General features: G+C 63.0%; 2 protein-coding genes across 5 annotated transcripts in view; one reads left to right on the top strand and one right to left on the bottom strand.

Moving 5' to 3' along the window:
- XAB2 (XPA binding protein 2) overlaps positions 1 to 8,250 on the top strand; it is a 37,129-nt gene extending 28,879 nt beyond the window's left edge. For 2 of the 4 annotated variants that reach the window (XM_063181885.1, XM_063181888.1), the window contains 6 exons: positions 347 to 537; positions 1,861 to 1,983; positions 3,993 to 4,164; positions 5,549 to 5,675; positions 7,277 to 7,367; positions 8,145 to 8,250. In XM_063181885.1, the coding sequence (XP_063037955.1) occupies positions 347 to 537; positions 1,861 to 1,983; positions 3,993 to 4,164; positions 5,549 to 5,675; positions 7,277 to 7,367; positions 8,145 to 8,207 (767 nt within the window). In that variant the 3' untranslated portion in view covers positions 8,208 to 8,250. The other 2 variants (XM_063181886.1, XM_063181887.1) reach the window with 2 other exon arrangements.
- A 714-nt stretch (positions 8,251 to 8,964) lies between these two features.
- On the bottom strand, positions 8,965 to 16,091 carry LOC134432981 (interferon regulatory factor 9-like). The gene is given in 9 exon segments (XM_063181858.1): positions 8,965 to 9,081; positions 9,723 to 9,820; positions 11,044 to 11,358; positions 12,179 to 12,253; positions 12,357 to 12,402; positions 12,404 to 12,477; positions 13,782 to 13,917; positions 13,919 to 13,957; positions 15,371 to 16,091. Coding segments are annotated over 9 exon segments (1,035 nt in total). The 5' UTR covers positions 15,542 to 16,091; the 3' UTR covers positions 8,965 to 9,000.
- Positions 16,092 to 16,661: the final 570 nt, after the last annotated feature.

Genomic DNA, 16,661 nt, shown 5'->3' with positions numbered 1-16,661 from the left:
GTCCTTGTCCCCTGTCCCCTCCTGTCCTGTGTGTCCCCATGTCCCTGTCCCCTGTCTGTCCCTGTCCTTGTCCCCTGTCCCTGTCCTGTGTGTCCCCATGTCCCTGTCCCCTGTACCTGTCCCTGTCTGTCCCTGTCCTTGTCCCCTGTCCCTGTCCCCTCCTTCCCTGTCCCCATCCCTGTCCCCTCCTGTCTGTCTGTCCGTGTGTCCCTGTCTATCCCCTCCCTTCCCTATGTCCCCATGTCCCCGTGTCCCTGTCCCCTCACTGTCCCTGCGTCCCCATGTCCTTGTCCCCATTTGTCCGTCTGTCCCCTGACCCGGTCTGTCCGTCTGTCCGTGCCCCCAGCCATCTACCTGCTGTACGCGCGCCTGGAGGAGCAGTTTGGGCTGGCACGGCGCGCCATGGCCGTGTACGAGCGGGGCACGCGGGCGGTGCCACCCGAGCAGCAGCGCGACATGTTCCACATCTACATCCGGCGGGCAGCCGAGCTCTTCGGGGTCACCCACACGCGCCCCATCTACCAGCGGGCCATCGAGGTGGGCACCTGGGCACCTGGGCACACCTGGGCACACCTGGGGCACCTGGGCACACCTGGGGCTGGGGGCACTGAGCTCTTCAGGGTCACCCACACGCGCCCCATCTACCAGCAGGCCATCGAGGTGGGCACCTGGGCACAGCTGGGCACACCTGGGGCACCTGGGCACACACCTGGGCACACATGGGTACCCATGGGCACACCTGGGGTTGGGGGCACTGAGTTCTTTGGGGTCACCCACACGCGCCCCATCTACCAGCGGGCCATCGAGGTGGGCACCTGGGCACACCTGGGGCACCTGGGCACACCTGGGCTCACCCACAGCTGTGGGGACAGGTGGCACGGGTGGGCACAGATGGAATGGGTGGGCACAGCGGGCACAGGTGGGTAGAAAGGGACACAGCTGGGCACAGGTGGGTACACGGGCACACAGGTAGGCACAGCTGGGCACGCGTGGGTACAGATGGGCACAGGTGGGCACAGTTGGTCCCAAGTGGCACAGGTGGGCTCTGGGGACACAGGTGGGCACTGGAGGGTACAGGTGGGCACAGGTGGTGCCAGGTGTCACAGGTGGGCACAGGTGGTGCCAGGTGTCACAGGTGGGCACTGGAAGGCACAGGTGGTCCCAGCAGGGTACAGGGTGGCACAGGAGGGTACAGGTGGCACAGCTGGTCCCAGGTGTCTCAGGGGGGCACTGGGGTCCCAGCTGGTGCCAGGTGGGCACATGTGGTGCCAGGTGGTCCCAGGTGTCCCAGCTGGGCACTGGGGGGCAGAGGTGGACACAGGTGTGTACAGCTGGTCCCAGGTGGCACTGGAGGCACAGCTGGGCACAGGCGGGTGCTGGGGGCACAGCTGGTGCCAGGTGTCCCAGTTGTCCCAGGTGTCCCGGTGGCACCGTCCCTGTCCCCAGGTGCTGGGTGGCACAGGTGGGCACTGGAGTCCCCAGGTGGTCCCAGGTGTCTCAGGTGGGACTGGGTTGGTTCCCAGCTGGTGCTGGGTGGCACTGGGGACACTGGGAGGCACAGGTGGGCACAGATGTCACCATCTCTGTCCCAGGTGCTGGGTGGCGCAGGTGGGCACTGGGTGTCCCAGGTGGGCACTGTGTGGCACGGCTGGTGCCAGGTGTGCCAGGTGGGCACTGTGTGGCACGGCTGGTGCCAGGTGTGCCAGGTGGGCACTGGGTGTCCCAGGTGGGCACTGTGTGGCACAGCCAGTGCCAGGTGTCCCAGGTGGGCACTGGGTGTCCCAGGTGGGCACTGCGTGGCACGGCTGGTGCCAGGTGTGCCAGGTGTGCCAGGTGTGCCAGTGCCCCGTCCCTGTGCAGGTGCTGGGTGACGATGCCGCGCGGGAGCTGTGCCTGCGCTTCGCCGACATGGAGTGCAAGCTGGGCGAGGTGGATCGGGCACGCGCCATCTACACCTACTGCTCCCAGATCTGCGACCCCAGGGTGAGACTGGGTTATACTGGGATATACTGGGATGGACTGGGATGGACTGGGAGGGACTGGGGATACTGGGAGGGACTGGGGTATACTGGGATATACTGGGATGGACTGGGATATACTGGGATATACTGGGAGGGACTGGGCAAGGTGGATCGGGCACGCGCCATCTACACCTACTGCTCCCAGATCTGCGACCCCAGGGTGAGACTGGGTTATACTGGGATATACTGGGATGGACTGGGAGGGACTGGGGATACTGGGAGGGACTGGGGTATACTGGGATATACTGGGAGGGACTGGGTTATACTGGGATATACTGGGAGGGACTGGGCAAGGTGGATCGGGCACGCGCCATCTACACCCACTGCTCCCAGATCTGCGACCCCAGGGTGAGACTGGGTTATACTGGGATATACTGGGATGGACTGGGAGGGACTGGGGATACTGGGAGGGACTGGGGTATACTGGGATATACTGGGAGGGACTGGGTTATACTGGGATATACTGGGAGGGACTGGGCAAGGTGGATCGGGCACGCGCCATCTACACCCACTGCTCCCAGATCTGTGACCCACGGGTGAGACTGGGGGGACTGGGAGGGACTGGGATATACTGGGATATACTGGGATGGACTGGGATATACTGGGATGGGCTGGGCGAGGTGGATCGGGCACGCGCCATCTACACCCACTGCTCCCAGATCTGCGACCCCAGGGTGAGATTGGGGACACTGGAATGGACTGGGATATGCTGGGATGGACTGGGATATACTGGGGACACCCACTGCTCACAGATATGTGACCCACTGGGGGGACTGGGATGGACTGGGATATGCTGGGATGGACTGGGAGGGACTGGTGATACTGGGGACACTGGGGACACTGGGGACACTGGGATGGACTGGGATGGGCTGGGGACACTGGTGACACTGGGGACACTGGGATGGGCTGGGGACACTGGGGACACTGGGGACACTGGGATGGACTGGGTTGGGCTGGGGACACTGGTGACACTGGGATGGGCTGGGGACACTGGTGACACTGGGGACACTGGGATGGGCTGGGGACACTGGTGACACTGGGGACACTGGGATGGACTGGGATGGGCTGGGGACACTGGTGACACTGGGGACACTGGGATGGACTGGGATGGGCTGGGGACACTGGTGACACTGGGGACACTGGGGGCTCTCACTGCTCCCAGATCTGTGACCCTTGGCTGAGGTGGCTCCTGGCCAGGAGTGTCCCCATGTCTGTCTGTCCGTCTGTCCCAGATCAGGGGCAGTTTCTGGCAGGAGATGCTGACCCTGTCTGTCTGTCTGTCTGTCCATCCCCAGATCACGGGCAGTTTCTGTCAGCAGTTTGAGATGTGACCATGTCTGTCTGTCTGTCTGTCTGTGTGTCTGTCCATCTATCTGTCTGTCAAATCGGGCAGTTTCTGGCAGGAAACAATGACCCTGTCTGTCTGTCTGTCTGTCCGTCCGTCCCCAGATCACGGGCAGTTTCTGGCAGACGTGGAAGGAGTTTGAGATTCTGACCGTGTCCGTGTGTCCATCTGTCTGTCTGTCTGTCCGTCCGTCCCCAGATCACGGGCAGTTTCTGGCAGACGTGGAAGGAGTTTGAGATGCTGACCCTGTCTGTCTGTCTGTCTGTCTGTCTGTCCGTCCCAGATCACGGGCAGTTTCTGGCAGACGTGGAAGGAGTTTGAGATGCTGACCCTGTCTGTCTGTCTGTCTGTGTGTCTGTGTGTCCGTCCCCAGATCACGGGCAGTTTCTGGCAGACGTGGAAGGAGTTTGAGATGCTGACGCTGTCTGTCTGTCTGTCTGTGTGTCTGTGTGTCCGTCCCCAGATCACGGGCAGTTTCTGGCAGACGTGGAAGGAGTTTGAGATGCTGACGCTGTCTGTCTGTCTGTCTGTGTGTCCGTCCCAGATCACGGGCAGTTTCTGGCAGATGTGGAAGGAGTTTGAGATGCTGACCCTGTCTGTCTGTCTGTCTGTGTGTCCATCCCCAGATCACGGGCAGTTTCTGGCAGACGTGGAAGGAGTTTGAGATCCGCCACGGGAACGAGGACACCATCCGGGAGATGCTGCGGATCAAGCGCAGCGTCCAGGCCACCTACAACACCCAGGTGAACTTCATGGCCTCGCAGATGCTCAAGGTGTCGGGCAGCGCCACGGGCACAGGTACAGGAGTGCCAGGGGGCACAGGGGGGGCACGGGTACGGGAATGCCAGGGGGCACGGGTACGGAAATGCCAGGGGGCATGGGGAGCACAGGTGTGGCACTGCCAGGCCATGGGGGGCACAGGTACGGGAATGCCAGGGGGCACGGGTATGGCACTGCCAGGGCATGGGGGGCACAGGTACGGAAATGCCAGGGCATGGAGGGTACAGGTATGGGAATGCCCAGGGGCACGGGGGCACAGGTATGGGAATGCCAGGGGGCACGGGTACGCAAATGCCAGGGGGCATGGGGAGCACAGGTGGGGCACTGTCAGGGCACGGGGGGCACAGGTATGGGAATGCCAGGGGGCACAGGGGACACAGGTACAGAAATGCCAGGGCACAGGTACGGAAATGCCAGGGGGCAGAGGTACGGAAATGCCAGGAGGCACAGGTACGGGAATGCCAGGGGGCATGGGTATGGCACTGCCAGGGCATGGAGGGTACAGGTACGTAAATGCCAGGGCCACAGGTACAGGAATGCCAGGGGGCACGGGTATGGCACTGCCAGGGCATGGGGGGCACAGGTACGGGAATGCCAGGGGGCACAGGTGTGGCACTGCCAGGGCATGGAGGGTACAGGTACAGCACAGGTACAGCACCAGAGGGCACAGGGAGGGTACAGGTACTGCACAGGTGTGGCACTGCCAGGGCATGGGGGGCACAGGTATGGCACCACTGAGGGCATGGGGGGCACAGGTGTGGCACTGCCAGGGCATGGGGGGCACAGGTGTGGCACCACTGAGGGCATGGGGGGCACAGGTGTGGCACTGCCAGGGCATGGGGGCACAGGTGTGGCACTGCCAGGGCATGGGGGGCACAGGTGTGGCACCACTGAGGGCATGGGGGGCACAGGTGTGGCACTGCCAGGGCATGGGGGGCACAGGTGTGGCACCACTGAGGGCATGGGGGGCACAGGTGTGGCACTGCCAGGGCATGGGGGGCACAGGTGTGGCACTGCCAGGGCATGGGGGCACAGGTGTGGCACCACTGAGGGCATGGGGGGCACAGGTGTGGCACTGCCAGGGCATGGGGGCACAGGTGTGGCACCACTGAGGGCATGGGGGGCACAGGTGTGGCACTGCCAGGGCATGGGGGAGTCTCAGAGGGGTCCAGGGGTCCATGGGGGGTCCTGGGGAAGCCACAGGGGGGAATCCATGGGGGAATCCATGGGGGGAATCCATGGGGGGAATCCATGGGGGGGAATCCATGGGGGAATCCATGGGGGGAATCCATGGGGGAATCCATGGGGGGAATCCATGGGGGGGAATCCATAGGGGGGTCCATGGGGTTTCCGTGGGGGGGTCCCGGGGGTCCCGAGCCCCCCTGACCCCCCGTTCCCGCAGTGTCAGACCTGGCCCCGGGGCAGAGCGGCCTGGACGAGATGAAGCTGCTGGAGCAGCGCGCGGAGGCGCTGGCGGCCGAGGCACAGCGGGACACGCCCCGCCCCGCCCAGCAGGTGCTGTTCGTCAGGTGAGACACGCCTAGTGACACACCCACTGACACACCCACTGATACACCCACCTAACCCTGACACACCCACCCTGCCTCGCCCCGCCCAGCAGGTGCTGTTCGTCAGGTGAGACACGCCCACCTAATCCTGACACACCGACTGACACACCCACCCTGCCCTGACACACCCACTGATACACCCACCTAACCCTGACACACCCACTGACACACCCACATAACTGACACACCCACTGACACACCCACCTAACCCTGACACACCCACTGACACACCCACCTAACCCTGACACACCCAGTAACCCTGACACACCCACTGACACACCCACCTAACCCTGACACGCCCACTGACACACCCACCCTGCCCTGACACACCCACCCCACATAGCCACACCCACTGACACACCCACCTAACCCTGGCACACCCACTGACACACCCACCCCACATAGCCACACCCACTGCCACACCCACCTGCCCTGCCACGCCCATTTCACACGGCCACGCCCCCCCTCCGAGTTCACTGTGTGCTGATTCGGGGTCCCTGGGGCTCATTTGGGGTCTCTGTTTCTGATCGGGGGTCCCTGGGTGACTTTGGGGTCCCAGTGCTGATTTTGGGGTCCCAGAGCTGATTTTGGGGTCCCAGTGCTGATTTTGGGGCGTTTCTGTCTCTGATTTTGGGCTGTCTCTGTTCTCTCTCTCTGTCTCTGGTTTTGGGGTCTCCAGTGCTGATTTGGGGTCCCTGGGTGATTGTGGGGGTCCCACTTCTGATTTTGGGGTTCCCTATTTCTGATTTGTGCTCACTGAGTGTTTTTTGGGGGACTCTGGGTGATTTTGGAGTCCCAGCTCTGATTTTGGGGGTCCTGTCCCTGATTTTGGGGCGTTTGTCTGTGTTTTGGGGTGCCTGTCCCTTATTTTGGGGTGTCTGTCTGTGTTTTCTGGCTCCTGTCTCTGATTTTTGGGTGTCTGTCTCTGTGTTTTGGGGTTCCTGTCCCTGATTTTGGGGTGTCTCTCTGTGTTTTGGGGTTCCTGTCCCTGATTTTGGGGTTCCTGTCCCAGATTTTGTGATGTCTGTCTCTGTTTTTGGGGTGTCTGTCTCTGTTTTTGGGGTTCCTGTCCCTGATTTTGGGGTGTCTGTCCCTGATTTTTGGGGTGTCTGTCCCTGATTTTGGGGTGTCTGTCTCTGTTTTGGGGTTCCTGTCCCTGATTTTCGGGTGTCTGTCTGTGTTTTCTGGTTCCTGTCTCTGATTTTGGGGTGTCTCTCTCTGTTTTGGGTTCCTGTCCCTTATTTTGGGGTGTCTCTCTGTGTTTTGGGGTGTCTGTCCCTGATTTTGGGGTGTCTCTCTGTGTTTTGGGGTTCCTGTCCCTGATTTTGGGGTGTCTGTCTCTGTTTTGGGGTTCCTGTCCCTGATTTTTGGGTGTCTATCTCTGTTTTTTGGTTCCTGTCCCTGATTTTGGGGTGTCTGTCTCTGTTTTTAGGGTTCCTGTCCCTGATTTTGGGGTGTCTCTCTGTGTTTTGGGGTGTCTGTCTCTGATTTTGGGGTGTCTCTCTGTGTTTTGGGGTTCCTGTCCCTGATTTTGGGGTGTCTCTCTCTGTTTTGGGGTTCAGGGCCGAGGGTGCCGGGGGTCGGAGCCACCGCTGTCGCTGCAGGGGAACCCCGAGGAGATCGACCTGGACGAGGAGGGGGAGGAGCCCGACGGTACCGGGGGCGGGGCTACGGGAGGGGGGAGGGGCCCGACGGTACCAGGGGGCGGAGCTACGGGAGGGGGAGGGGCCCGACGGTACCAGGGGGCGGGGCTAATGATGAGGAGGGCCAGGCAGAACCGGGGGGCGGGGCTAAGGTAGAGGGAGGGGCCCGATGGTACCCGGGGGGGGCGGGGCAGAGGGAGGGGAGGAGCCCGACAGTACTTGGAGGCGGAGCTAAGGGAGGGGAGGGGCAAAGGAGAGGGCGGGGCTAAGGAATGGGAGGGGCCTGACAACCGGGGGGGCGGGGCAGGGAGGAGGGGAGGAGCCTGACGGTTCTAGGGGTGGGGCTAAGAAGGGAGGGGGTGGGGCCTGACAACCGGGGGGGCGGGGCAGGGAGGAGGGGGAGGAGCCTGACGGTTCTAGGGGTGGGGCTAAGGGAGGGGGTGGGGCAAAGGGAGGGGGGAGGGGCAGGGAGGAGGGGGAGGAGCCTGACGGTACCAGGGGCGATGCTAAGGGAGGGGGAGGAGCCCGATGGACCCGGGGGGCGGGGCCTAATGATAGGGGAGGGGCCTGAGGGTACTGGGGGAGGGCCTTGAGGAGGGGGAGGGGGGCTGAGAGAGGGGGAGGGGCCCAGTGGTGGGGGGAGGGGCACGGGGAAATGGACACAAAGGGGGAGGAGCCTGACAGTACCAAGGGGGGGGGAGGGGCTGAAAATGGGGGAGTCCCTGGTGGTCCCGGGTGGGGGAGGGGTCCCTGACTCACCCCCCCGTTTCTCTCTGTCCCCCCCCAGAGGTGCAGCTGGAGCAGAGGAAGGGTCCCGGCCTCGGTGTTTGGGGGGCTCAAGGACGACTGAGACCCCCCCCGCGGGGGGGCGCCCCTCCCCCACCCCCTGCCCCTCTCCCACCCACCCCCAATAAAAACAAAAAAACCTTCTTGGACACCGCCGGGATGCCCCTCTGGTCCTGGGGGGTCCCCTCCCCCCTCCAGTTCTGGGGGTCCCCTCCCCGTTTGGTTTTGGGGTTTTGCAGCCCCTCCCCCCTCCAGTATTGAGGGTCCCCTCCCCCTTTTGTTGGGGACCCCTGCCCTCCTTCCCCCCCATGCCCCGGTTTTGGGGTATCCTCCCCTCCCCCCTCTCTGGTTTTGGGGGCCCTCCCCCCCTCCAATATTGGGGGGACCCTCCCCCACCTGCCCCAGTTTTGGGGTCCCCTCCCCTAACCTGATTTTGGGGTCCCCTTTTCCCTCCCCCTTTGGTTTTGGGGTCTCCACTCCTCCCCCCCTTCAGGTTTTGGGGTCCCCTCCCCTTCCCTCCCCTGCTCTAACTTTGGGCCCCCCTTTGGTTTGGGGGGTTCCTTCCCCTCCCCCACTCTGGTTTTGGGGTCCCCTACCCCCTCTGATATTGGGGGACCCCTTCCTTCCCTCCGCCCCAGCACCGGTTTTGAGCTCCCCTCCCCCCCTCCAATTCTGGGATCTCCTCCCCTCCCCCACTCTGATTTTGGGGTTCCTTCCCCCTCCCCCTGTGGTTTCGGGGGGTCCCCAGCCCCTCCCCCCCTCGGTTTTGGGGTCCCCTCCCCCCCCCAGCCACTCCCCCATTTCCGGTGATGCCCCCTCAGTGTGGGGGAGGGGCGGGGTTGCCCCCATTTCTGCTTTTATTGCCCCGGGGGGGTCGCGGGGGGGCCCGGGGGGGTCCCGAGGGTCTCCAGGAGGCGCTGGGCAAAGGCCTGTTCCAGCTGGGGGGGAAACGGGGGGTGAGACCCCCAAAAGTAGCCGCCAAAATACCCCTGAGAGCCCCCCAAAAATGCCCCCAAAATACCCGTGAGAGCCCCCCAAAAATGCCCCCGAAATACATCTGGGAGCCCCCCAAAGATCCCCCCAAAATACCCCTGAGAGACCCCATGAGACCCCCCAAAATACCCGTGAGATCACCCCAAAATCCCCCCCGAGACCCCCCCCAAAAAAGAGAGCCCCTCAAAAATCCCCCAAAATACTCCTGAGAGCCCCCCAAAAATCCCGAGACCCCCCCAAAAACCCTGAGCCCCCAAAATCCCCCTGAGAACCCCCCAAAATCCCTCCCAGACACTCCCAAGACCCCCCCAAAAATCCCCGAGACCCCCCCCAAAGACCCCCCTCCGAGACCTCCCCGAGATCCCCCCAAATCCCCCTGAGACACCCCCAAGACCCCCCAGAATCTCCCTGAGACCCCCTCCGAGAGCCCCCCAAAATCCGCCCGAGACCCCCTGAGACCTCCCTCAAACTCCCCCTGAGATGCCCCCCAGGACCCCCCCAAAATCCCTTAGGGCACCCCACCCAAGACCCCCCAAAACATCCCAGGACCCCCCAACCTTCCTTAGGGGACCCGCCCCTCCCCCACCTCCAGCAGCAGCCCCTCCCCCTCCTCGGGGGGGCGGAGCTCCAGGGTCACGCGGTGCGGGGGGAGGGGCCCGACCCCGGCCCGGTGCAGCTCCAGCTCTGGGGGGGAGGGGGCGGGTCAGCGGGGGGGAGGGGCAAAATGGGGGGAGGATTTGGGGCCTGGCCCCTCCCCCCTCCACGGCCCCTCCCCCGGTGGTTTGGTCCTGGCCCCTCCCCCCCCCCGGAATTTTTGGTCACTCCCCTCCCGGAAGTTGCTGTCCCCACCACCGGAAGTTGCTGTCAACTGCGCCAGAAGTTGCTCTTTGTAACCCGGAAGTTCCTTTTTCCCCTCCCGGAAGTTGCTCTCCTTCCCCCGGAAGTTGCTCTCCCTTACTGGAAATTGCTCTCCCCACCCCCGGAAATTCCTCTCCCACCATGGGGAAGTTGCTTTACACTCCCCAGAAGTTCTTTTTTCCACTCCCGGAAGTTGCTCTCCCCTGCCCAAGAACTTGCTTCCCCTTCCCCGGAATTGATCTCCCCTCCCCGGAAGTTGCCCTCTGCCCCCCGAAATTCCTCTCTTCTCCCCCGGAAATTCCTCTCCCACCACGGGAAGCCACTCTCCACCTCGCCGGAAGTTGCTCTTTCCACACCAGTTCTTTTTTTCTACTCCTGGAAGTCGCTTTCCCCCTTCCCCAGAAGTTGTTCTCCTCCCCCGGAAGTTGATCTTCCTTTCCCGGAAGTTCTCCCCCCGGAATTTGCTCTCTCTCCCCCTTCCCAGATGTTGCTTTTTCCAACCCGGAAGTTCGTCTCTCCCTACCCGGAAGTTGCTTCTCCTCCTCCAGAACTCATCTCCCTTCCCCGGAAGTCTCTCTATGCCCCCTGGAAGTTGCTCTTCCCCCTCCCAAATTTTGCTCTGCCCCACCGGAAGTCTTTTAGTCCCCCTGAAGTTGCTTTCCCTGTCCCGGAAGTCTCTCTTCGCCCCCAGAAGTTGCTTTTCTTCCCCTGGAAGTTGCTATTCTTGGTCTCTCCCTCCCTGGAAATTTCTCTTCTCCCCAGAAGTCTCTCCCCTCCCCGGAAGTTGCTCTCCCTCCCCAAAAGTTGCTTCCCCTCCCCAGAAATTGCTCTCGCACCACCAGAAGTTCCTCTGCACCCTGGAAATTGCTCTCCCTTCCCAGAAGTTCCTCTCCCCCACCGGAAGTTGATTCCCTTTCCCCAGAACTGATCTCCCTTCCCCAGAAATTACTCTAACACAACCGGAAGTTTCTCCCCCCCAACGGAAGTTGCTCCTCCCCTCCCCTCCCCACCGGAAGTCCCTCCCCCCCCCCCGTTAGTGTCTCTCTCACCCTCCCGGAAGCGCTGGCTGTCGAACGGCTGCAGCAGCGCCCCCCGGCTGGAGGGGGCCCGTGGGGGGCGTGGGGGCCCCTGACCATGGCGGGGGGCGGAGCCGTGCCCGGGGCGCAGGCGCAGGAAGAGCCCCCGGGGGGCGCTGCTGAGCAGCAGCCCTGGCCCCGCCCCCAGCGGCAGCACCAATCGCGGCAGCGGCGGCGGCGCCGCCCCCTGGCGGCCGGGAGGACTCAGCAGGTACTCGCCCGGAGGCACCGCCCCCTGCCAGGCCCGGGCGGGGCCTCGGCGCAGCCGCAGCAGCAGCGCAGCGTCCCCTGCAGGAAAGGGGCGGGGTCAGCGCGGGGGGCGGGGCTAAAGGTGGGGAATGGGCATGGCTAAAGGGTGGGGTATAAATGAAAAGGGTGAGGTCACAGTGAGGGGGTGGGGCTAAACCTGGGGAGTGGGCGTGGCTAAAAGTTGATTAGGAATGAAGGGGGTGGGGTCACTGTGATGGGTGGGGCTAAAGGTGGGGAGTGGGGCGTGGCTAAAGGGTAAATTAGGAATTCAAGGGGCGGGGCTAAAGCTGGGTAGTGGGCTGTGGCTAAAGGGTGAATTAGGAATTAAAGGGGCAGGGCTAAAGGTAGGGAGTGGGCGTGGCTAAAGGGTGAATTAGGAATTAAAGGGGCAGGGCTAAAAGGTGGGGAGTGGGCGTGGCTAAAGGGTAAATTAGGAATTCAAGGGGCGGGGCTAAAGGTGGGGAGTGGGCGTGGCTAAAGGGTGAATTAGGAATTCAAGGGGCAGGGCTAAAGGTGGGGAGTGGGCAGGACTAAAGGAGGTGGAGTGGAAATGAAAGGGGTGAGGTCAGGGCAAGGGGCGTGGCTAAAAGGGGTTTAAATGAAAGGGGCGGGGTCACAGCGAGGGGGCAGGGCTAAAGGGTGGGGTATGATGAAAGGGGCGGGGTCACGGTGAGGGGCGGGGCTAAAAGGTGAAGAGTGTGGCATGGCTAAAGGGGGTGGAATGAAAAGGGCGGGGCCACAGAGGGTGGGGCTGGAGCCAAAGCTCGGTAGGTCCCCAGGTTCGGGGGAGGAGCCAATACTGTGTCAGTGTTGGGGGCGTGGTAAGATTTAGCTCCTCCCCTTTTGGGGTGTGGCTTACCATCCGCAGGGGGGAGGGGCTCCGCGCTCTCCACCTCAATGCGCAGGGGCAGCACTTCCGGGGGCGGAGCCTCTGCTAAAAGGGCATGGTCAGGCAGAGGCCACACCCTGTAGCTCTGCCCTCAGGGCCACACCAGCCCCAGCATTGGCCCAGAACCGCCCCCATCCCCCCCTCTCACCGGGCTCTTCCTCATCCGTGGTTCCATCCTGGCTCTCGGGGGGCGGGGGTCGGTGGGAGGGGCTCTGTAGGGCTCAGCCCCGCCTCCTTCTGGCTCTGCCGGCCCCTGGGGGGCTTTGGCTCTGTTGGGAGGCGGAACTGAGAGGGTTAACACGGCTCTGACCCCCTCCTCCCCTCCCCCTGCCTGTCCGGTGCCCTGTTTGGCCCCACCCCCGGTGCTCCTCTGGTTTGGTTCCCCCATCTCGGGGCACCCCCAGCCCCAACGGCCTCCCCCACTTGGGACCCCTCCTGATTTGGGGGTTCCCCACATCCAGTCCTGTTCCCTCATTTCCACTGTTCCTCCCTATTGAGTCCCCATTTCCTTTGTCCCCCCCCTTTTCTGGTGCCTCTCCCAATATTCGGTCCCCATTTCCTGTGTGTCCCCCCATATTCAGTCCCCCTCATTCCATTTCTCTTTTGTCCCTCCATATTCAGTTCCCATCTCCAGTGTATCCCCCCATATTCAGTCCCTCCTCTCCATTTCCAGTGTGTCTCCCCATAATGAGTTCCCATTTCCGCTGTGTCCCCCCCATATTCAGTCCCCTCCCCCTTTTTCCAGTGTCCCCTCTATATTCAGTCCCCGCATTAAATTTCCCTTGTGCCCCTCCATATTCAACCCCCATTTCCTGTGTGTCCCCATATTCAGACCCCTCATCCATTTTCGGTGTGTCCCCCCATATTCCATCCCCATTTCCGGTGTGTCCCCCCAAAATGAGTCCCCATTTCCTGTGTTCTCTCCATATTCAGTTCCCTCGTTCCATTTTCAGTGTGTCCTCTCATATTCCATCCCCATTTCCGGTGTGTCCTCCCATATTTCGTCCTCTCACACCATATCCTGTGTCCCCTCCTATATTCAGTCCCTCGATCCCATTTCCTTTGTGTCCCCATATATTCAGTCCTCACTCTCCATTTCCGCCCCCCCATATTCAGTCCCCTTTTCACGTGTGTTCCTCCATATTCAGACCCCACTCCCCATTTCCTGTGTGTACCCCCAAAATGAGTCCTCATTTCTGGTGTGTTCCTCCATATTCAGTCCCCACTCTCCATTTCCCTTGTGTCTCCCCATATTCCATCCCCATTTCCAGTGTGTCCCCCTATATCCAGCCCCCATTTCCGGTGTGTCCCCCTATATTCAGTCCCCATTTCTGGTGTGTCCCTCGATATTCCATAACCATTTCTGGTGTCCCCTCCATATTCAGTCCCCATTTCCTGTGTGCCCCCCATATTCTATCCCCATTTCTGGTGTGTCCCGCCATATTGAGTCCCCCCACTCCATTCCCTGTGTCCCCCCAAACTCCATCCCCCATTTGATGTCCCCATTTCCCGTTCCCCCCTATTCCCTCCCCCCATTCCCATTCCCGTTCCCATCCCCGTTCCCGGTTCTCACCGCGGGCGGGCAGCACCCGGTACACGCGGTACGGGCAGGGCCCGTCGGAGCGGCCCCGCCCCGGCAGCTGCCGGAACTCGGGGCTCCGGGCCAGGGCGCAGCGCAGCCGCGTCTTCCACCCGGCGGGGTCGGGGGGGGTCCCCGGGCCGCAGCCGCCCCTTGTACTCCGCCCACGCCTGCCGAGAGCAGCGACGTCAGGCCACGCCCACTGCCACGCCCAGCTCATTTGCATAGCGCGGCCCCGCCCCAATCTCGCACTTTGCGTGGCTCTGCCCAATGCTCGACAGCTCCGCCCTGCTGCTGTCCAGGCCCCGCCCCCACCAGGTTCCTTCCAGCAGAGGGGGCGTGGCTCAAGCCCCGCCTCCTCCCATGGCTTTGCTTAGCGTGGGCCCGCCCATAGCCCCGCCCTCTTCTTAGCTCCTCCCTCTTTCCCAGTCTTTAAGCCCCGCCTCTCAGCCAGGACCCACCCATCACCTTACAGAGTTCTGCCCCTCACTTTTGCGAAGCCCCGCCCATCGTTAGGCCCCCGCCCCACTGTGCAGAGCTACACCCTTGGCAATGCCCACAACATTACAGAGCATCGTTATTAGCCCCGCCCCCACCGTGCCTGGCCCCGCCCCCTCTCTGAATAGCCCCGCCCCTGACCCTGCAGGCTGCGCCCCTCACTACATAGCCCCGCCCCTCTGTATAGCCCCGCCCCTCTGTGTAGCCCTGCCCCTGACACTGCAGGCTCCGCCCCTCACTACATAGCCCTGCCCATTTATGCAAAACCCCATGTGGTGCACAGCCCCGCCCCCAGCCCCACTCCTACTATATAGAGCCCCGCCCCTCGGTCGCTATAGCCCCGCCCACACTCTGCAGAGCACCTCCCCAGCCCCGCCCCTCATTCTGCAGAGCCCCGCCCCCTCGGGTCGGCATAGCCCCACCCATCACTCTGCCTAGCACCACCCCTACTTTGCATAGCCCCACCCCACTGTGCAGCCCCCTACCCTGCATAGCCCCGCCCCTACCCTGCAAAGTGCAATCCCTGCCCCATCGCGAGCCCCGCCCCTCACTGTGCATAGCCCTGCCCCTTGCTCGCTGCAGCCCCGCCCCTCGGTGCTATAGCCCCACCTCACACAACGCCGTCCTCACCCTGTATAGCCCCGCCCCTACTTTGCATAGTGTGGCCCTGGCCCCTCGGTCACAGTAGCCCCGCCCCTAGTTTGCATAGCCCCGCCCCTGCCCCACAAGCCCCGCCTCTACGCCGCAGGCCCCCGCCCCTTCTTTGCAGAGCACCGCCCCACCCCATCACTGTCCACTCCCCTCACTGTGCATAGCCCCGCCCCTCTGTCGCTGTGGCCCCGCCCCTACCCTGCAGAGCCCCGCCCCTACTGTGCATCTTGCTGTCCCCGCCTTGTCGCTGGCCACTCCCCTCACTGTGCATAGCCCCGCCCCTCGGTGCTATAGCATCGCCCCCACCCAGCAAAGCCCCGCTCTCAGCCCCGCCCCTACTTTGCATAGCGCCGCCCCCGACCCGTCGCTGCCCACTCCCCTCACTGTACATAGCCCCCCCTACTTTGCATAGCACCGCCCCGTCTCCGCCCTACTCTGCATAGCGCCGCCCCCGCCCCGTCGCGGGCCCCGCTCCGCCCGCCGTGCGCCCACGGGATCCGTAGCGCCGTCCGGGCCGCGTCGTCCCACTGCAAACCGGGGAAGCGCCCGCTCTGCAGCTGGGCCAGCAACCACGGGCGGAGCCGCCGCGGGCCGCCCTCCGCCATCCCGGGCACCGGGAGAGACCGGAAAGCGGGGGGAGAGAGGGGAGAGGGGAGGGAAGGGGACAGCGGCGGGGACAGAGGGACAGGAGGCAGAGAGGGGAGAGAGGGGACAGAGGGACACGCGAGGGACAGGGGGAAAGAGGGATAGAGGGGGGAGAGACGGGACAGCGGAGACAGGAGGGGGACAGATGGACAAAGGGACACTCGAGAGACAGGGGGAAAGAGAGAGAGATGGAGGACAGAGGGGAGAGAAGGGACAGATGGAACAGCGGGGACGGGGGAGATAACGACAGATAGAAAGAGAGACAGGGGGCACAGAGGGACGGGGGGACAGAGGGACAGGGGGCACAGAGGGGCACAGAGGGACAGGGGGGACAGAGGGACAGGGGGCACAGAGGGGCACAGAGGGACAGGGCGACAGAGGGGCAAGCGGAGGGACCCGGGTTCGATCCCGGTGCTGGGTGAAGGACCCGGGGCAATCCCGGGTTCGATCCCGGGTCTCGGGGGAGCTCAGCGGTCCCGGACTCGCCGAGCGGCGCCCTCGCTTCCGGGAATTGACGCCACGGCCACGTGATCCCCGCCGCCAATCAGCGGGAGGCGTCACGGCACCGCCCCCGGCGCGAGGGGGGAGCGGCAGCGCCGCGCGGGAGTTCCCGGAATGGGGCGGGGCTACAGCGCACGGAGCAGGCTGTGTTTGCATAAAGGGGCGTGGCTACAGCGCACAGCACCATATGTGTATAAAGGGGCGTGGTTATAGTTCATGGCGCCGGCTGTGTTTGCATAAAGGGGCGTGGCTATAGCGCATCGTAACGGCTCTGTGTTTACATAAAGGGGCGTGGCTATAGCGGACAGAACTGCCTCTATATTTGCATGAAGGGGCGTGGTTAGAGCTCACTGTACCGACTGTCTTTGTATAAAGGGGCGTGGTTATAGTGCACAGAACCACCTCGGTATTTGCATAAAGAAGCGTGGGTATTGCTCACGGCATCGCCTCTATGTTTGCATAAAGGGGCGTGGCTATAGCGCACTGTACCGACTGTGTTTGCATAAAGGGGCGTGGTTATAGCACACAGCACCATGTTTGCATAAAGGGGCGTGGTTATAGCACACAACACCATGTTTA

The sequence above is a fragment of the Melospiza melodia genome (genome assembly GCF_035770615.1).
Source record: "Melospiza melodia melodia isolate bMelMel2 chromosome 17 unlocalized genomic scaffold, bMelMel2.pri SUPER_17_unloc_1, whole genome shotgun sequence".
Classification (NCBI taxonomy): domain Eukaryota; kingdom Metazoa; phylum Chordata; class Aves; order Passeriformes; family Passerellidae; genus Melospiza; species Melospiza melodia.
The sequence above is the reverse complement of the archived record's forward strand: the minus strand, read 5'-3'. Positions and strand labels throughout refer to the sequence as shown.